Source organism: Pteronotus mesoamericanus, unplaced genomic scaffold (assembly GCF_021234165.1).
Source record: "Pteronotus mesoamericanus isolate MK-2021 breed Mesoamerican mustached bat unplaced genomic scaffold, CSHL_Meso_final contig_221, whole genome shotgun sequence".
Lineage (NCBI taxonomy): Eukaryota > Metazoa > Chordata > Mammalia > Chiroptera > Mormoopidae > Pteronotus > Pteronotus mesoamericanus.
Window position 1 is genome coordinate 10168203 of NW_026555092.1, and position 21594 is coordinate 10189796.

Consider the following 21594-nt stretch of genomic DNA (forward strand, 5'->3'; position numbering starts at 1 on the left):
CCTGCTTCTCCGGGGGACTTGGTGAGAAATGAGCCCTGAAGTGGACGTGGGGCTCTTGGGACACAACGGAGCCAGAAATAAACTCTGTCACTAGAAATCCTGAGCTCCCAGGGGTCTTTCCTGTGCAGGGTGTTTTCCATGAAGATGGGCACATGTCCAACACTGGACCCTCCAGATCTCTGGGTACCACCCAATCCAGTTAACAACCTTTCAGGGTAAGAAACCCTTCCCTTATCTCTGGCTTCATTTCTTTCACTGGGACTCCACACCAAGTCGTTAGCCAGGACTCAAGGAAGATAGCCTAATTTTTCTTCCTTTAAACTTCTTTCCTTCTTTGATACTGACAAAGGTCTTCCCTGGTTTGGGGGTGGGGTATCTATTCTAGAACTTCTAGTAGCAGAGCTCGGAGAGGAGGGGAAGGAGCCGGCAGACAGGATGCACGAAAGACCCCCCCGAGCAACTTACGGAAACACTGAGGCAGCTCTCCGGTCCAGGATCCGTTGCCCTCACAGGTGAGCACCGCGGGCAGGGACAGCTGGTACCCCTCCAGGCAGGCGTACGTCACGCTGGAGCCCCACTTGAAGTCGGAGCCCACCACTTTCCCATTGGGGATGAGCTGAGGCGGTTTGCACATGATGGCTGGGGAGAGATCAAAGCAGGCTGAGTGCAGGGCTTCTGGGGAAACCAGGTCCAGTCACTGGCTACCCTGCACCGGGCAGGAGTCTGGGATGAGCTTCTTTTGCTCCTGAAGACGTCCTCTCCCAGGTGTGGTAAGTCACTCCTCTTTGCACGGCTCTCTCCCCGCTCATTGCTCAAAGCCCAAGCCTTGCCTTGGTACCTTCCAACTCCCTTCATGCAGGTGTTCAGGGACCAGTCCTCACCCCCGACACCCTCTGTTAAGATGTCAGGGCCCTGCCTTGTCATCCTCCCATGGGGATGTCCAAGGCCCAAGTCTCACTTTTGTATTTTGTTTGGCCCCCTGTCCATGTCTGCCACCCTCAGACTCACCTTTGCAGACTGGCTTGGTGCCATTCCACGTCCGGTCCTTGGTGCAGCTCAACACAGACACCCTATGTGACTCCATCATGTAGCCCGGGACGCACTGGTATGTCACAGTTTTGTTGTACCTGAAGTCATTGCCCAGCCGGAGGCCATTGGCCGGCATCCCAGGGTCACCGCAGTTGATGACTGGGACAGGGAGATAGAGCACCATTCGCTGCCAGCCCACACCCCCTCTCCCCAGCATTCCGATACCACCACCATCACTCCATGCGAGCGTCCAGGAAGGAAAACTGCCGGGTCAGGAGTGCCCTGCCCCCACAGGCTCCCAGGTGGGCACTGCCCACTCTCTCTGCAAGGGTCCTCCTGCACCCCTCTCCCTTTGCCCACACCATCCTTAAGCACCCCAGAAGCTTGGGCTATGACGACCATTCTTCTTAGTCAAAGCCAACTCCTCTAAGAGGAAGTACCCAGAGGACTCGGTTCCTAAATGAGGCTGGGACCCAGGGAGAGAGAGTTTTCCAGGCTCAAGAGCCTAGGATGTGCTAGTGAACCACAAAGACAATTGCCTACCACCTGTTATTCTGCCTAGGAGGCCTCTGCAGGCCCCAAGGCCTAGAAGCAGGGTCTTACGACCTGTGTAATAGTCATGCCTGTATTATGGTATCAAGTGAGGGTGGGGGTTATGCGCTCTGGCCATGGAATAAAAGTGAACTCGACACGGGATTTCAGATGGAGCCTGAAATCAAAGATTAGGACTTAGAAAGGGAGAATGTTGTCCCTTTCTAATGATTCCTTTATCTTATCACTTCCCTCTATTGGGGCCCCACAGAAAAAGGGTCTGGGCTGCTCTTCAGAGAAGCAAGAAAGGGGAGCAGTGGGGCTACCCAGTGCGGGAGAGCCAGGCCGGGGTGGGGATGCGTGAGTGCAAGGGAGAGTGGAGCCGACACAGACGGTGGACGGGGCAGCGTTAAAGTGCAAAGAGGTCACGCTAAGCGCTGGGGGGGTTGGTCTAAAAAAAGAGAAAGAAAGCCCAAGGAACTGGCCCGAGCCCAAGAAACAGCAACTGTATGTATCTCCACTTCCCTGAGCCTCAGGAATCTCATATGGCAAGTGGGGCTAATAGTAGTTACTACATAGGGTTGTGGGGAGTGGCAAATGACATATGCGTATGGAAAAAAGCACTTCGCTCAGCGAATACGTGCTCAGTTTGTATGAATCCCATCCAGGGGCGAGTCCTGCCACTCCAGCCAGCCTCCCCAGTCTCCCGTGGACAGTCTTGGTCTTAGACATGGAGGAGCCCAACCCTCTTGGCCACCCTTTGCCACGGAGCCCAGAGGGCCTGGGCTCTCACCTGTGCACTCTGGGTCACTGCCTGTCCAGGTGCCGTTGACCGAGCAGTGCCGGCTGAGCAGGCCTGTGGCGTAGTAGCCTTCCCGACACTCATAGACGATGGAGCTGGAGAAAACCAGGCCATCACTGAACACGACTCGGGCATTGCTTGGAGTCCCGGGGTTCCCACAAGAGATCACTAGGGAGCCAAAGGAGCACGTTATTCACCAGAACAAGGGCAGGCATCACCCGGGGGGACAGAGAACTGCCCAGAGTGGAAACCGCGTGCTACAGGAGGACCCCAGGGTTGAAATGCTTCTCATGCTGCTGTCACATCTGACCATCACCCTCAGAAGGGAGGAAGAGCCCTGTATGGCTTCTTTTTTCTAATTTCTAAAATGTAAGGACTTCATCTGTTTTATTATATCACCTAAAAATTTAAATAATTCCTTAATATCTCCAAATATTCAATCTGTGCTTAATTTTCCCCAATTCTCTCTCTCTTTTATAGTTGATTTGTTTGAATCATGATCCAAATAAGGTCCACATAGGACATTTGGTTGGCATGTCCCCAAGACTCCTGGAATCCAGAGATGACTCTCCTATAGTTCCCTCTCCTATAGTTTATCTATTACAGAAACTAGGTAGAATGCCACGCTTTCTGGAGTTTGCTAACTGCACCAAAGAGGTATTATTGTTCAACGTGTGCCCCTGTCCGCTGCAGGTCCTGTGGTCAGGTTCTACCTTGTGGCCAGGCTACTTCATAGCAGCTTTTTGTGCCTTTTCTATTGCGTCATGTCAGGAGGCACGGAATGTCTGGTTGCTTCGTCGTTCCTGATATTGAGGCTGATTAATGCATTCTGGCATTAGAAAGTTCCCATTATATTTTCTTACTTAACAGTTTTAGCAGCAATTGATGACTATTTATGAGATTCATGATGCTATTAGGGGATAGAAAATGGTGATAATCTAATCCTGTCACTCTTTCTGTATTCGCTAGAATTTTAAAATAAAGAACATGCCCATCATCAAATATTTGCTCACCCTGAAGTATAATTCATACAAGAAGGCTGGATAATGCTTGATTATTTTTTTAATCAGACATCAGAACAATAAGTTGGCTCCCTAGCAAGCTCTTTCAACAGCGACTGACAGTCATTTGAAAGCATGGGTTTAAACTTATTTACTATGGTGCCATCCATTGCCAATATTATTTTTATTGATGCTCAAATCGCCCTGTCATCAGTTAGTGGGGGCATTTCGTGACTCCACTTGCCTTTAGTAGATTCCTTGCTACAGTGACAAAATGTTCCAAGTTCATCCTTACATTTCCTGTCCCCTCCTGGAATTAGCCATTTCTCCAAAGTGCTCTGGTTGCTTTCAGTGGAGAATGGACTTAGAAACCAAGTTTTGGTGTTAAGGGTTTTCATTGATTCTAGACTTTTAGAGTGGGCACAGCTGAGAAAATAACGTTCCAAACCGAAAATACTCTATGAATTTATACTGATATTACCAATCTACATTTAGGATTAAGAGTTTTCCTTAACTTAAAAAAATTTATATTACATCACTTTTATGCTGAATATTTTGATTCTTAATGACAATAACTTTAATTTGTTTTATTATATATTATATATTTATTATTACATATATAATACCATAATATATATTATATATTACTATATATGTAATAGTTTCAGAATAGTAATACCAATATTAATATTTAACAATATGATTGCTACAAACAGGTCAAGATTTCATTGCATTTCTTTTTGTCCTTGGGATATATATATGTGTATACACACACACACACACACACACACACACATACTATAGTCAGATTTCATTTTTTTTCAAGTCAGTTGAAATAATTCTCTCAGTTATTAAATTACAACTTGATACACAGTGAAATTCATTAGTTTCCATTTTGATTTTGATATTTAGAGATGACTTGATTCTAATCTTTGATTTAATTTTATTTTGTAAGTATGTACAACATTTATGTGGCCCCGAAGTCAAATCTACAGATTCCTATATAATTAGCACAACAGATAGGCCATACCATCCACATATTCAACAAGTATTTGTGCTGCCTACAACCTAGGAATTCAGTGATGAGCAAGTTATGTCCTCTGCCCTTAAGGAGCTCAGTATATCTTAAGAAACTACCTATGTACAGGTGAATTAAAATATGATATAATAAGCGTTATACTTGATGGAAAGAAAAGCACTAATAAGGGTGCATGTTGGGGCTAGAGATATGAATGTGAGTAGAGCCTTGAAGGGCAACTGGAAGCTCGTCAGGGGACATCATACAGAGCTGTGTGCGTGTTACATCCACTCATTCAACATTCCCTTCCATGTCCAAACTCTTAGCCAGTGACTTCCTGTTCCCTGAATACTCCTGACACGTTGACTAACTCCATCCTGGGATCTGAGTGGCATGGAAGGGGATCTGGGTGGCACGGAAGGGGATCTGGGTCACAGTGCATATTTGAGAATATATTAAAGTCTCTGCTTAATAATACACTCTCTGACTACCAAAAACCTTTCTTACTATGTCTAAAAAAATCCCATAGAAACCAACTTTGCTCTCCAGAAAGGCAGGCCTTCGGCAGAGAAGTGCGAGGGCACCAACTCCATTTGTCTCGTGTCCTGGGCAGGTGTCCTCTGACCTTGGCCAGAGCTCCTCCCTGGGCTCTGCAGAATCTCAGCTTCAGGCAGCCTGCTCTCCAACTGCTGTCTCTTATCTCTGTAGCTCACTGCCTCTGGGATTCATTCTCTGGTGATTTCTGGGTCCTTTTGGGACCTATAATCCATTGATCACACCGTTTTTTTTCACTGCCTCTTATTCTACCCATAAACATGCTTCCCCTTCCCCAGCTTAGACGCCAAGATCAACAATAATCACCGCTTGGCATATACCCTCATCTTCCTCCCCACCTTCTGCTGATGCCTTAGTTGCCTGATAAAACCCAAACCCTACACCTAATGCTTCTCCTGCACTGCGCCTGTACCTCTGTAGCAATATGTAGTTGAACAGAACCCCAGACCAGTGCTGACTATGCTCACTTTAAATTAATGGCCTTTTTCCGTAAGTGAGCCCTTGGTGCTCCCTGGCAATTATGTAGTTCCTTATTCTATTCCCATGCCTCCCTGGCTGGCTGATTTTATATCATCTCCTTTCTCTTCCAACATCTCCTCAGTCAACCTTACTTTCAGCTGTTAAACTGCTTCCTAACTAGGAGAGTGCTCTGCAGGCTGTGTTTTAGAGACACTGGGACTGGGGGAGCAGCTGTAAAAAGTTGGACTTTGGGAGAAGAGGTTTTAAAAAAGAGTTTTTTCAGAAATTTAGGAGTGTGTGGAGAAATATCATTGGTCCCACCAGGGCTACCTCAAGAAACAATATTAAGTTTATATTACTTTTAAAGCGTTTTTAAATTTTGGATTTCTATTTCTTTTGGCACTTTGGATGCTTGTTTAACACAGTCTCTTCCCTTCAACTGTAAGCTCTGGAAGGGCAATGTGTGCCTGTCTTCATCATCTTGTGTCCCTGCTCATGAGTATTTGACACACAATTGTTGAATGAAACTGTATGGGAAATAAGTGAATAAATGTGCTAAACTTGGTTTATTCTGGTCTTTTCTCTTCTTTGGAGAGGGTGGAAAGTGTTTGTCTTAAGACTACTAATGGGCATGAATGTGAACCATCTGTTTATGTCCGCTATCCACAGGCCAAGGATTCAAACGGGGCTACGGGTTTGCTCTGCGAGGGTGAGAGCAGGTGCTTGCAGTGGGAAAACAAGGGCAGGCAAAGGGGAAAAGCAGAAGGTCACATACATTACCTCCACACTCAGGCTGCGTCCCGCTCCACGAGCCGTCGGTCTGACAGGTCCGTTCTGATGATCCCCGGAGCACGTGGCCAGCTTCACAGCTGAAGCGCATCAGACTTCCTGGGGCAAAGCTATCCCCCAAACGGATTCCGTGTGCTGGGATCCCAGGGTCACCACAGAGTCCCGTGCTGGTGCCTAAGGACCAGAACCCAACACACAGTGCTGTTTTTGGCGTGGAAGACAAAGGAGAGTGGAGTTGGGAGGGAAAGCTATTGGGCCGTGGTTAAGGGGAGGCAGTGGGCCCCATGAATGAGGGGGGTGAACACGCGCTGTGTCCATCCCAAGTTACCTGAACAGGCTTCTTCTACCTTACTACTAAGTGGTCAAAGAACAGAAAGGTCTGAGGTCATGGGTAAATCCCTGGAGACCACGCAGCAAGGGAAGAAAGGAGGTAGAGGGAAGGCTCTTTGGTGGATCCTGCCTTCTTCGCCCCTTGGCCTGTGCCAGTGTGGAGGGTCAGGGGTCCAGGCTGGCCCCATCTCCTCCTTCTCACCTGTACCTCTTTTCCACCAATATCTGCTGATTCCAGAGTTCCTAGTTCCACTGTCTCAGTTCACTCTCAGCATTCTCTTGCCTGAACTATTACAAAAGCCTTCCAATGAATGTCTCTTCCTCTTCAACCCTCCCTCTAATTCACCTTCCATCTATCTTCAATCTTAACAATGAACAATCACCTATCATCTGCTCTTGTTTCTCTCCTGCTGAAACATCTCCACTGGCTTCCCACTGTCTATAGGGTAAAGTCCGAACTCCTAGCATAGCTTCACCTTCTCCACAGTCCAGACTGAATCTTGATCCTTCAACCGAGAATTTCCTATTCACAAGTTACACAGCACAGGTGAGCTTTGGATTAAACGTTTTAGAACCTCTCATCTTATTCTTTCTTTGGACCCTGCATCCTGCTACATTCCTGCATTTACCTGGGTTCTGATATTATACAAACCTACCCAAGAGGTGGAGGAGGGTAGAGAATAGGAGACAAAACTATAAGATTTATAGTTTATAGAAGCCAACATATCTCATTCTACAGAGATGTGCAAGAGACATCATCGGATCAGAATAGGCCATGGTTGGTATGAGGAAGGAAGAGGAAAATTAAGGAATAAATGGTAACTGCACAAGAAGACTTATAGAGACGGGGGGCCAACGTCCTGGGGGGGGTAATAGAGTGATGTGTCTAAGATAGTCCTGGGCAGCCAAGAGCCCTTTGAAACAGTGGCCAGTGCTTTGAGAATTTCTCCTCTTTGGGGAGACCTAACTAGTATCTGGTTCTGTATTCTGGAAATGCCCTAAATTTTGGGTGACAGAATCATCTGGGAATCTCAAACTGCAAGAACAGCTGTATCTTCCCTAGTTTGCAATCTCTTGGCTGCATGAACTTGGCCAGAGCTGACCGAGGGCACAAAGCTGGGCTCAGGTCATCACGGGCGGAAGTCCAGCTGGGACCTCTGAGAGCCATGCTCTCTTTGCCTATTAAGGATGAGACGGGGGTTTGAAAGGCCTTCCTCCTGTCCTTCTATCACAATCATGTGTGGGAGCTCGTCCACCTCCTGTTAGCCAAGTGTTCCCTTGGGACCCCGCCCCCTTGCCAGGCCCCATACCTGAGCAGTGGGGCAGGGAGCCTGTCCAGTGCCCGTCCAGCCCACACATGCGGGTGGCGTTTCCCACCAGAATCTGCTTGCCGGTGCAACTGTAACGCACGACCGCTCCCACAGTATAGTTGTCCCCAGACATCTGGGAATGGGGTGGGGAGCTGGGATGGCCACAGGACACCACTGTGGGGAAGAGCAAACATCTTAGTAATTCTGCTCAAGGACAGACTGTCATCATAGGACACATACTAGGATTTTTTGTGGTAACAGGCAATGAGGAAGAGAAACCGTGGGTATCTACTACAGCAAACTTCCTGCTGGCACACCCACCTGACACTGGCAGACAATGCCTACTCATCTCGCTGTACAGTTTCCATGTCAGTGAAATGAAGAGTAATACCTTTGTTTGAAGAGCTGCAGAGATAATGTGTGTGAAATTGCTCAGCAGGTAGTAGGTATGCAATCCTACTTGTTTCTTTTCTCTCTTGCTTCTTGTGATCTCCTCTCCCTATTCCCTCACTCCTGTAGGACATACCCAGGATGTCTCTGGCTCAAAGGTGCGCCGCACAGTATACATAAGACAAAACAGGCAGTGGTGATCTTAGGACCGTCTGCATGGGCCACAGGTTTCAGAATGAGGGCCAGTTATAGTCCTTTCCCGGCTGCATCTTATAGTTGCCCACATCCATTGTCCTAAACTTGGCACCCTAAATCTGCAAGTTCTATTTCCTGAAACATCAAAATGTAACTGTGGAAACCAGTGATGAGATTAGGGATGAAGTGTACAGGCCAGGGCCTGGTGATGCTGTCACGGTCACGGTGCTTTGCCTGCCCATTGCTCTTGCCGCAGGTTGACCTCAGGTTCTTTCCCTTACTCAACACATAATTCTTGAGTGCCTGCCTACTGGGTGCCAGACACTGTTTTAAGTGTTTGGGAGAACAAAGTCCATGCTCTTGTGGTGCTCATATTCTTGTGGGGAAGAGAGACTATACATAGCAAAATAAACAGGTAATTCTTGGAGGTGCTATGAAGAAAAATAAAGCTGTGTCAGGAAAAGGGTGTCAGGGGTGGGACTTTTTTGAGCAGGGTGGTCAGGGAAGAGGTCTCTTTGGAGGTGACTTTGAACAGTGATTTGAGTGATGTGACGAGGCCAGCCATGCAATGTCTGAGTGAAGAGCATTCTGAGGGAAGGAACATCAGGCATAAAGGCCTAGAGGCAAGAATGAACTTGGTGTGTGTGAGGAACAGCAAGAAAGTCAGAGCTGCTGGAATAGAAAGGGCAAGGAAAGGATGCAAGAAGACAGGGGTAGAGAGGTTGCTAGGAGCCAGAGAATGGCGCAGAATTTGGATTTTATTATAAGCATGAAGGGATGCCACTGGAGTGATGTGATCTGATATATATTTTAACCAGATCATTCTGGATACTTGTGGAGAACATTCCAGAGTGGGGCAAGAATGAGGGGGGTGCTGAAGTTTAAGAAGAGATGATAATGACTTGGATCGATTAAGCCTTGGGGTATGGTAAGAGATACTTGTAGTCATTGCTTGTACCCAGAAATGATAGGGACCAGGAGAGGTGACCAAAGGGATAAAATCTCAGTTGCTGTCCCTGAAGGTGGAATTTTGGCCAGGCACAAGAAGGGCATGAATAGGTCTTGAGTATCTCCACTTTTCACTGTGGTCTTAATATATGTCAAACACTCTTCCAAGTGCTTGTGGTAGATTATCTGCAGAGGCTATTGCTAACAATTCTTCCCATCAAGGCATGGAGTCTGTTTCCCTTCCTCTTTGAATCTGAACTGGCCTTGCAACTTGCTTTGACCACTGGAATGTGGTACAAATAACATTTGACTGGTTGTGGCCTAAGAGGCCTGGCAGCTTCTGTCCTTATTTTCTTGGAATACTATTGCCATCATGAAAGGAAGTCTGGCATAGGCTACTGAATGATAAGAAGTCACATGGAGGTAAGGACCATGTGGAGAGCAATCGTCAATACCCCAGTTGACAGTCAAAACCAAGTTCCCTGACGTGAGTGAGACCATCTTAGATCTAGTCCCAGTCAAGTCACAATAGCCAGTAACATGTGAAGTACAGATGCAGTGTCTTCATTAAACTCTGCCAATTATAAGAAAGAAAATGGTGGTTACATTAAGCCACTACACTTTGGGGTGACGTGTTACACAACAGATAACTAAAATAAAATGAATGTGATTTTGGAGGTCTTGATGGTGAGGGATTGTATGTTGTGTGTGGGAAGAATATGAATTACGGTTTCCAAAGGGCTGACTGTGGTACACCGTCTGCAAAGATGGTCATCACAATTATTCCCATTCTAAAAGGTAGAGTCTATTATTTCCCTTCCCCTTGAATCTGGGTTGGTCTTATGACTTTGATTAGCACAATGTGGTAGAATGAGGTTTTGGGGATTCTGAGCTCTGGCCTTATACAATCTTGTAATTTGGTTGTTAGGAAGGGGTGGGGAGAAAGAATGGCAGAGGATGAGCAAAAAGGAGGTATTGGGAAGGGTCTGTTCTGCCTCATAAATAAGAATTCTAGACTCAGATCTTTCTGCTCCTAATCTGTTTCAAGCCCATTACATGTAGTATAACGTTTTGGGGTTCCTTGTTAAAATCAAAATAGAGGAGATAATCTTGAAAGGAATTTGTTTCCCTGCACTATTGTTCCAAGTGTGGCTAAGGACAGTATTATACTGTACTCTGCAGCTATTGACCTGGAAAATACAAGGAAGGGAAGAAAACTAAACACAGATTTACAGGGCTAAAAGAAGTCTTGTGTATCAAGAGGTTTACCTAACAGCTACATAAAAAATGAGGTAAGGGGTAGATGTGTAGAAGTTTCCTGGGAGAAGAAAACTTACGGTAAGAGTTTGAGCATGTGTTTGTGTTTATAATGTAATTTTTGAAGGGTCTCTGTTCTCTTATATATGCTTCTAGGGAATATAGGAGAGCCATATTTTTTGACATAACCCAAGTTTGAAATTTATCTGTTCTATCTTTTGGCTTTTGTTCGAGAATTGGGCAGATGGGCACGTTTCATTTTAATATCAGTCTAGACCTAACTTGTTTTTGATACTAATAAAGGTACCAAACTGAAAAACCAGAAAGGCAAATACTTTGCTATTTATCAAAGAAAGGAAATATATAAAATAACTGATTTGTATAGAAAACAACCCAAAGGGAAAGGCCATTGAGAATTACTTTTTAAATAAATAACACCGTAAAAAAAAATTTTGTAACTTCCTCTTTTGCTCTAGGAACTCAGCCTTCAAGTAAAGATGACCAGGTTACCCTGCTAGAGTGGTCACATAGATGCCACATGGAGAACAGGTGGTCCCAAGGGCTCAGGCAGGCCATCTTGGGTCCTCCAGTCCTCGCTGAGCTGCACCGGGCACCGATGAGCTATCCTTGCTGCAATGGTTATTTTGTGTCAGCTTGACTGGGCCAGAAGAATGCCCAGATAGTTGGAAGAATGCCCAGATAGTTGGTCAAACATTATTCTGTCGGTACGGTTCTTAATGAGATTAACATGTGAAGAGGTAGACTGAGTAAAGAAGATGGCTCTCCCCAGTGTGGGTGGGCCTCATCCCATCTCTTGAAGGCCTGAATAGAACAGAAGGCTGAGTAAGAGAGATTTCTCTCTCTCTCTGCCTGTCTGTCTTTGAGTGCAACATCAGTTTTCTTCTGCCATTGGACTTAGGCTGGGGCTGGAATTTACACTATTGACTCTCCTGCTTCTTAGGCTTATGAATGCAGAATGAAACTATGCCATCTGCTCTCTCTTTGGTCTCCAGCTGGCCAAATGCAGAGCTTGGAACTTCTAATTAACTTCTAATAATTGTGTGAGTCAATTCCTTATTTTGTATGTAGATACGTTATTGGTTCTATTTCTCTGGTGAAGCCAACTAATACACCTGCTAAGCCCTACCTGAATTCCTGACCTACTTGGGAGCAGACAAAAGCAGCTGCTATTTTAAGCCACTAAGTTTTGATATGACTTGTTACGCAGCAATAGATAACTGACAGATTGAGTTGCAAGCATTACATTATTTATTTTCTAAGACAACCCTGTGAGGTAAGCACCATTTTTTATCTCCATCTCGCTGAGGAGAAAAATGAGGCATGATGAGGAAAAGTAACTTGCCCAAGATCACAGAGCTATTCAATGGTAGAATTAGTTCTTCACACCAGGTAGGCTGATTCCAAGAGAACTCACTCATAAAGCACTATAACTGACTCCCTTCTGCAATGACTTGGTTCTTGCTGTTAACTGAGGCATCATGATTGTTCTCCACATGATCCCTGTTTCCATGTGCTTACTTATCAGTGATCACATTAAATGTGAGTTAAACACATGAAATCCAGTTATTAGAAAAATGCATAAAAGTATGACCCAACTATACCATCTAAAATAGACACACCTTTGATTCAAAGACACAAATAGATTGAAAGTAAAACATGGAAAAGATATATCATGCATACAATAACCAAAAAAGAGCTGGGTGGCTACCCCAATATCAGACAAGATAAACTTTAAGACAAAAAGTTGTTACTAAATAGAAGGAAGACATTTTATAATGAGAAAAGGGTCAACCAGTTAAGAAGATACAATAACTATAAACATTGTGCACCTAACAATAGATCCACCAACAACACGGAGCAAAATGTTAACAGAATTGAAAGGAGAAATAGACAAATCAACAATTACAGTATGAAATTTCAACATCGCACTTTAAATTATAGATAGAACGTCCAGACAGAAGATCAATAAGGAAATATAATGAATAAGACTTTAAGCCAACTAGATTTAACAATCCTATAAAACGCTCTGCTCAGGAACAGCAGAATTCACACTTCTCTCAAGTGTACAAGGAACATTCTCTAGGAGAGACTCAATGTTAGACCTTAAAATAAGTAGCTATAAAATTGGAAAAGATTGAAATCATACAGAGTATAATTCTCCAACTACAATGCAATAAATTAGAAATCAGTAACATGCAGAAATTTGGAAAATTCACAAATATATGGAAATTAAACAACAGACTCCTAAATAACCTAAATAGGTTTAACCTATAACTCCTAAATAGGTTAAAGAAGAAATCAGAAAATACTTCGAGGTGAAGAAAAATGAAGAAATAATATACCAGCGCTTATGAGATGCAGAGAAAGCAGTGTTCAGAAGAAAATGTATAGCTGTAAATGCCTACATTAAAAAGATCTCAAATCCAAAACCTAAACTTCCTCCTTAAAAAACTAGGAAAGGAGGAGAAAACTAAACCCGAAGCAAACAGAAGAAAGGAAATAATAAAGAGATAAGTGAAATAGAAAATAGAAAAGCAGTAGAGAAAATAAAACCAAAAGTTTGTTGTTTGAAAAGATCAACACAATTGACAAATGTGTGGCTAGATTGATGAGAGAGAGAAAGAGAAATAAAAATTACTAAAATCAGGAATAAACATGGGAATATTACTACCAGCAAACCTTGGAGAAATAAAAAGTATTACAGGAGAATATTATGAACATAAACAGTTGTATGCCAACAAATAAATAACCATGATGAAATGGACAAAAATTCCTAGAAACACACAAACTACCAAAACTGACTCAAGAAGAAATGAAATATCTAAATAGAATTATAACAAATGAATAAAAATCAATCAATAATCAAAAACTTTTATCAAAGCCCGGGACCAGTTGACTTCACTGCTGTAATTCTATCAAATTTTAAAAGAAGATATAACACCAATTTTTTTTCAAACTATTCTTAAAACTAGAACAGAGAAATTTTCAAACTCATTCTACAATGTATGCATTACCCAAAGCCAAAGACATCACAAGGAAGGAAAACTACAGACCAATATCCTTTATGAACATAGTTGTAAAAATCCTCAGTAAAATGTTAGCAAACCAAATCTAGCAGCATGATAAAAGGGTTATACACCATGACCAAGTGCGATTTGTTCTGGGAACACAAGAGTAGTTCAACATATGAGAAATCAATCAGTATAATACACCATATTAATGGAATGAGGGGGAAAAAAATCCCCAGATTATGATCCCAATAGATTCAGAAAAATCATTTGACAACAATCCAGCATGCTTTTGTGATGAAAATGTTTAACAGGTTAGGAATAAAAGGGAACTTCCCTCAAGATGACCAAGGGAATCTATGAAAAACCCACAACTGACATCACGCCTAATGATTAAAGACTGGAAAGCTTTCACCCCACGACCAGGTACACGACAAGAATGTCTGTGCTTGACACTTCTGTTCAACAGTGTATGGGAAGTTCCAGCCAGGCAATTAGGTAAGAAAAAGATGTAACAAGCATCCAGTTTGGAAAGGAATAGGTAATATTATGCCTATTCACAGATGACATGATCTTGGTGACATTGGATTAGGCAATGGTTTCTTAAACATTCCACTGAAAGCACAAGCAACAAAATAAAAAGTAAAAAAAAAATGGATTTCATTAAAAGTGGAAAAAGCTTTCATGGATCAAAGGACATTATTCAGAAAGTGAAAAGATAATCCACAAAATGGGAGAAAATGTTAGCAAATCATGTATTTGCAAGTAGGAGTACAGTATCCAGAATATATAAAGAACTGTTAAAACTCAACAATACAAAAACAAGCAACTCTATTAAAAAATGGGCAAAGAACTTGAATAGATATTTCTCTAAAGAAGAGATAATGGCCAATAGGCACACAAGAAGAAGCTCAACGTAAGTCATTAGGGAAATGGAAATCAGAACCACAACGAGATTCCACTGTACACCCACTAGAATGGCTATAATGAAAAAGATGAACAATGTATAAGTAAGAATGTGGAGAAACTGGGACCCTCATATGCTGCTGGTAAGAATGTAAAATGGTGCAGACGCTTTGGAGAACGGTTATCTTCAAACATTAAAAATAAAGTTACCATATGACCCAGCAATTCCAATCCTAGGTATACATCCAAAAGAACCGACAACATGTGTTCACAGAAAAACTTGTACAGAAACGTTTATAGCAGCATTAATCATAAGAGCGAAAAAGTGGAAACAGTTCAAATGCCTATCAGCTAAGGAATGGATAAACAAAATGTGATCTAGCTATACAATGGAATGGTATTTGGCCATAAAAAGGAATGAAGAATTGATAAATGCTACAACATGAATGAACTTTGAAAACCTTATACTAAGTAAAAGAAGCCAGTCTCAGAAGGCCACATATCTAATTTCAGTTATATTCAATGTCCAGAATAGGCACATTCATAGACAGAAAGTAGATGAATGATTACAAGTGGATAGAGTAGTGGCAGAGAATGGGAAGTGAGCGCTAAAAGGTTTCATTTCGTGTAATGAAAATGCCCTGGAATTAGATCGTGGTGATGATTGCACAACTTTGTGACAACATTAAAATCATTCGATTATAGACTTTGAAAGAGTGAATTTTATGGCATGCGAATTATATTTCATTAAAAAGGAAAAATGCAAATGGAGTAAATCTTCCAAAGGAAGCTGGTCACTAATTATATTAGTGCAATTATATATTAATTAATTAATTCAGTATCAATATTAACATATGCTAAAACAAGCTTTGGCAAGAAATTAATATAGACGAGTAATTTTATTACGGTAAAAGCTTCCTTTTATCAGAACATTAACCTGAAACCGCCGAGTGCTCTGAACCTCAGTGGGCACCACTGTAAGCAGGGGCAGCCCAATTCCAACCCCTCAAATTTGTCAGTCAAGTTTATCAGTCATAAAAGCAGCTGGGTGGCCAGGTTGAGGTCCTCAGGCAAGAGAATGATGGGTAGTGAGGAGCTGTCCCAGTCTCTTACCAGACCTAGAGCCTCAGGACATGGAGCCTTACAGGCTGGGGTGGCGGGTGTGGGTGCTACAAAATGTACGTGATCCAACCAAGCTAAGTGGGCTGATGGGTGGCTGCAGTGCACTGCCCATTAATCCCGTTGGACTGCATCTTTATCGCTGCTACCAGGAAGACTGGGGAGAGACTAAGTCACAGGATTCAACTTCAGGAAGGAGAGGGAAGAGCAAGATACCAAGCGACTGATTTTCTCGTAAGGATCCATGAGGCTAGTAACCAGGTTGCAAGATTCTGAGCACTTCCCCATCTCCCTCTTTTTTAAGCATATTGTCCCCAATTTTTTCCTAATAATAGTTCAAGCAGTTATAGTTCATTGAGTGCTAGATACTATAGTGGGCACTTTTATGGATTTTTTTATTTAATATCTAGTAACCCTGTGGGATAAGGGATCGGCGTCATTTTTATAGATGAAGAAACGGAGGCTCGGAGAGGTCAATGGGCTTCTCTCAAACCACACGGCTTGTTGCGCGGCAAAGCCAGGACTCAGATCCAGGTCGGCCTGCCTCGGGCACACGGCATTCCTGCTCCTGGCCTTCAAGGAAGGCTTGTGCTGTCCTTCCAGAAAAACGAGGAAGGAGGACAGTGGGAGACAGTGTTCTGCCAGGTGGCCAGTTCTAGAGGAAGAGAACCTCAAAGGCTGAAGAGGCTGGTGGCAGTAGTGGCAAGGGAACAGGCCTCGCGCTGGGAAGACAGAGAGTGTGGGAAGTGGTACGGCAACTAAGCCAACAGGGGCCCAAGAAGGGCTCTGACATCCAAGGAGGAGCCAGAGCAACCATCACTGTGGCGCCACACACACACATGCACACACACACACGACAGTTCTCTGACATGAACCATCCCATCAGCCTGCACAGGTGATCATTTGGAGTAGATGACCTCTACTTACAGAGACACTGGGGGCGGGGACGGTCCCACGTGCCATCGCCCTGGCAGCTGAGCACCGGGGTGCCCAGGAGGTAGAAGCCGTGGTTGCATTGGTAAGACACTGTGGTGCCATAGCTGAACCTGTGTGGGCCGCTGGCATGGACTTGGCGAACGCTGTTTTCTTGGTGCCCGGGGTCTGTACAGTTGATGACTGCAATGGAATGGGACAATTAGATGCAGGCTAATTGCATACATATTCATATCCTTTGAAATGAGATCTCAGAAGCCCAAACAGGCATAGAATCCCAGTACAGCAACATTTCCAGACCAAAACAGGCAACACGAAGCAGATCCTGCCTGGGAGCGTGAGCGGGTCCTGAGGTCGGTACTCCTCCCCGCCCCTTCATCGCCTGGTTAAGAGACTTGCGGGTCCAGCAAGACCTCCCCCACTCGAGAAGCCTTCCTGCCTCCTTTCCGACTGGTTACCTCTCCCTCCTCAGGGCTCCCTTGCACAAACATCTGCTGCAGACAGTATCCACCTAGACTGGGGTGTGTTTGCACACTGAATCCCTGGAGCGCACGGCTGCCTGGACTCGTGTGCCTGACCCCAGCACAGGCGGTCTCCCGCGGCACAGCCTGTCGGTCGTAAAACCCATGCATCGGAGCTGACTTGAACAGGGGCCGGGCTCTTTTGGAAACCTTTTTAATCACTTTTATGAGTATTCCAGGGAGAGATGAATGTCCTGGGGGCTACATTTGACTTTTAAATGTTAAAGTGTTTCCAAAGCAGCTTAACTCAAAATCAGAGTGCAGTTTTAGAATAATGACGGTATCATTCATAACTCATGAATGTTTTGCTTTCAAAACACTTTCACATTCATTATCTTGCCTGAATCTCAGGCCATCAGGGCAGGTATTTTAAAGCTTTGACAAGCTTTTAAAGTATGAGGTATTTTTGCTTTGATGTGCCTCTCTGAGGCTCAGAGAGGCTGGCATCACCGAACGAGTGAGAGGCATTTTTTCATTCACATCCATTGTGGTTTTCTGAGCTCCAAGCCTTGTGCTGGGCAGCGAGGCCACCGCAGAATTTACAACCTAGAGTTTCTCTATGTCAGCACTGTGGACATTTGGGCTGATAATTCTTTGTTGTTGGGGGCAGGGTGGTCCTGTTCATTGTAGGATGCTGAACAGGGTCCCTGGCCTCCACCCACCAGATGCCGACAGAAATCCTCCAGTGTAACAATCCAAAATGTCTCCAGACATCTGTCCCCTGCTGGGGCAGGGGGACGGGGACAATCATCCCCTGTTGAGAAATGCTGGTCTGGAGAGAAGAACAAACAAGCAATTATGCTGTGTGATAAGTGCTCTGATAGGGGCAGCAGAGAATGTTCTAGAAGCACAGCACAGAGCATCAGAGCAGGGGTTGGGCCAGGAAAGCCCAGTGCAGGGGGTGGAACAGGAAAGGCTTCCCAGGAGAAGCAACATTTCAACCGGCTCTTGGTGACAAAGAGGGAGAGGTGAGGGGGGACAGAGGAGAAAGGCCTCCTTTGGGGAAGCTGCTTGGGAGTGCCCTGCGGGTGTGAGGGCGCAGGGCACGTGTGAGGAAATGGAAGAGGTTCAGTCTGGTTGGAACCCAACGCAGAGCGAGGCGGGGTGCAGATGAGGTGAAGGAGCATGAAGCTGGACAGGAAGCTGGGCGGGGTCCCGCGGGCCCTGTAAGCCAATGGAGGGGAGCATTCTCTCCCAAAGGCAGGGGGAAGTCTGGGAAGGCAGCTGGAACAGCAAGGGACTCGACCAGATTTGCATTTTAAACAGGTCACTCTGTCAGGGTGGAGAATGGACTAGAAGGAAGGAGGACTGCAGGCCATGGTTTCTAAGGATGATACCCCTGCCCTCTGATTTCCAGGCCGGTGGCTGTGGGCAGGAGAGGGTATAGCTGAAGGTATAGGAGAATTTGCATCTTGTGTTGGGAGATGAAGCACAGTTCTTGGGGAGAAGGGAACATGGGAGAGCACCCCAAAGCAGCAGTTCTCAACTTCTCTTGCCTGCATAGATGGCTGGTAGGAAGGCACAAAACAAGGTCTTGGCAATTTCCCCTGTGTTCTGTGGAACCTTCTCTCATTCGGAATGGCATCTTGAAATGTTTAGAAAGGGATGTCATTTTAGGATTAGTCGTGAAGGTAATTTAATTTATTTTTTAAAAATCGTTTGAAAATTCTGGTCCTATAGTATCGGTAATAGATGAGCTATGACATATTGCACAGCCAATCACCATGTGTCTGCAGATACTGCCAGGAGGAGGCACAGTCCCAGGGGATCTCAGCCTGTATTACCATGAGGAACTGATCGGCGTCAGCGTCAGGGCTGGGCTCTCTTGTGTTCAGCTCGCTCTGACTCTCCACCTAAATATCACTGAGCCGACGTGGCCTTTCTCGGTAAGAGGCAGACAGCTCCACTTGCCCTTTACTGCTGTGGACAGACCTTCAAAAGTTTTAGGAGCTATTTCCCAAAGAGTCTAGTTGGGGATGGAATGTCGTCTATGTAGAATCTGACCCTTGAGTCCTTGGTTTCTTCTCTTCCCTCTGCCCCTTCAACCCAACCCTTAGACTGTCTGCTTCCCCCCCCCCACTCCCGCCCCGCCTCCATTTGAACACTTCTGCTCTTATTCTTTCATCAAGAATGGGGCTCTATATAATGAACTATTGGTTTATGAAATGTAAACAAAAATACTATTTTTGACTTCTATTTTGACATACGAAACTTCGTTTGCTTTTTTGATGTAACCAATGATGAAATTTTACATGGCTGTGTCTAGGAGTTGAGAAAGTCCCCATTTGTGGTCCTTCTCTGTCCCACATCTTCCCTGAGTCAAAATAACGCCAGGACTGAATCCATGGCTTCTGCTCGTGGGTCACTGGAGCACAGATGGCAGAGGTACTGGGGGTGGAGTGGGAGAAAAAAAGGCGACTCACTTCTGCAGGTGGGCAGCATGTCGCTCCACTGCCCATTGGCCAGGCACTGGGACCTAGTGGCGCCCTCAGACACATATCCAGGGTTGCAAACGAACTTGACCACATCGTTGAGGTTAAACTGGTTGCCCTGAGTGAGGCCATTGATTGGATTGCCTGGGTGTCCACAGGTAATGGCTGTAACCAAAACAGGAGATTGGTAAGCCCTCCTGTTATTCCACACCCCAAAATGTTCATCCTCCTCTCACCTGGTATGTCTCATGCCCATCAGTGAAATTCAGCTGTAAGTCTAACTTTAGTCTTTTCTGCTGCAAAAACTCTATTTCCTGAAATCTTCACGGGGGCATTGCTTCTTCGTTGAAGGCGTGTCCATAGCTTGGACAGCTTAGGCCTGGATTATGGTTCTCCCTTGACATCCAGTCATCCAGTGACACAGTCCTGCCTCATTTCCTGCCTCTGGTCCCTGTGGCTTCCCCTTCTCCACTCGTCATTGCTAGAGACACTGATAACTCCCCTCAGCTGATCTAGATCCATCTGAGTTCCTGGGCCAATCTTGACAGAGCCAGAGTCCATGCTAAGCAAGCCCAGACAGAGGAGTTGGTCACCCTGCCAGGCTAGTGGCCAAGGCCAAGCCCAAGGAGCCAGAGTTGTTAGGAGAGCGCAATCCCTTCTTTAATGTGAATGGAGTTCAACTGGTATAATTTCTGGCTTTTTTCTGTGCCCTTTTACCTACGCTGCCCCAGGCAACATTGAGTGGCCTATCTGCCTCTTCCTCGAGGGACCCAGCTGCCCAGAGGGCAGTGCTCTCCCCAAAAATGAAGGGGCACCCACCCACCCAACTGCCGCCAGGGTGGTGTTGCCTCTGATTGTGTGTGAACCCACCCTACGCGGGTTTATTTAGCAGGCTCCGTTTGGCTCCTATATTAAGCTATGGTCTCCAATGCATCCTTTATTAGTAACAAAGGTGAGGTTCTGACATCCACTGATGGCTCTGCTTTACTTTATAACTTGTTCAGCCCGCGGTAGGGGAGAGGAAGGGGACCTGGTGCTCACCGGCCTGGTCCCAGGGCACTTGCGCTGAGCCCTCTGTGCCACGCATCTCCTCTGCCACCACCACCACCGTTGTCATTGTCACAACAAAACCAACAGTGCCAACAGCAGCATCTACTCAACTTCTCTATTAGGCATTGTCCTAATCACTTTATTTTAGTTTTTCCTTTTCTGGCCATTTTATATGTAGTAATTTATTTAATCCTCATAATACTCTTTGAAGTATCTACATTTTATAGATGAGAAAACTGAGCCCCTGTGAGATAAACGAACTCACCTGAGGTCATACGACCATATGACATAGGGTAATAAATCTAGGATTTGAGCTCAGGCAATCTAGGTCCAGGGTCTGCCTGTCTAAATACTTTACTACATAGCCTTTCAGTATGGACCAGGCCTAAAATATCTTTAGGTCAGGCAGACATTCTCCATTTAATTCTAGACCTCATCATTCCCTATTCTTTATAACCCAATCTATTCACACATGTTCTCTGCCAAGTTCCTGAAGGCATATGAATTTTTGCCTCCTGGAGGAAACCAAATATATTTTCTTTATACACATCTGGAAGACAAACTGAACATAGACAGCCTTGTTTTCAGTAAACTTAATACATTTTTTTTTATTTTTGATTTGTCAAACTATTTTATTATTTTTTAAATTTAATCTTTATTGTATTTTTTTCCATTACCATTTAGTCCCCATATAACCCTTCCCCCCAGCAATCACGACACTGTTGTCCATGGCCATGATACTTTAGAAGCTATTAAGACCTATTTTTATGGATTGCTTTTTGAGTAAGTTTCATGATTTTACTGCTCTTTCTCATACACAAAAAGCCACATGAAGAAAAAGAATTAAAAACAAAAACCGGCCTTATAAAAATTAAGAACAAAACCCTGCACTTTACATAAAGGCTGACTTGAGGGAGTGTTAAAAAGTGAAGAATTTTCCAAATTACTTCCAGGCAGCTGAGAATAAGGTGGTCACCTAAATTTTAAAAA

General features: G+C 44.6%; 1 protein-coding gene across 1 annotated transcript in view; it reads right to left on the reverse strand.

Annotated features, from left to right (window-relative positions):
• Positions 1-21594, reverse strand: part of CSMD2 (CUB and Sushi multiple domains 2) — a 547845-nt gene that overhangs the window by 14628 nt on the left and 511623 nt on the right. The window contains exons 54-60 of the mRNA XM_054571941.1: positions 19546-19719; positions 16596-16784; positions 7825-7998; positions 6176-6358; positions 2354-2530; positions 1009-1188; positions 466-639 (exon numbers count right to left, since the gene is read on the reverse strand). Coding sequence (XP_054427916.1) covers positions 466-639; positions 1009-1188; positions 2354-2530; positions 6176-6358; positions 7825-7998; positions 16596-16784; positions 19546-19719 — 1251 coding nt within the window. The remainder of the gene's footprint in view (positions 1-465; positions 640-1008; positions 1189-2353; positions 2531-6175; positions 6359-7824; positions 7999-16595; positions 16785-19545; positions 19720-21594) is intronic.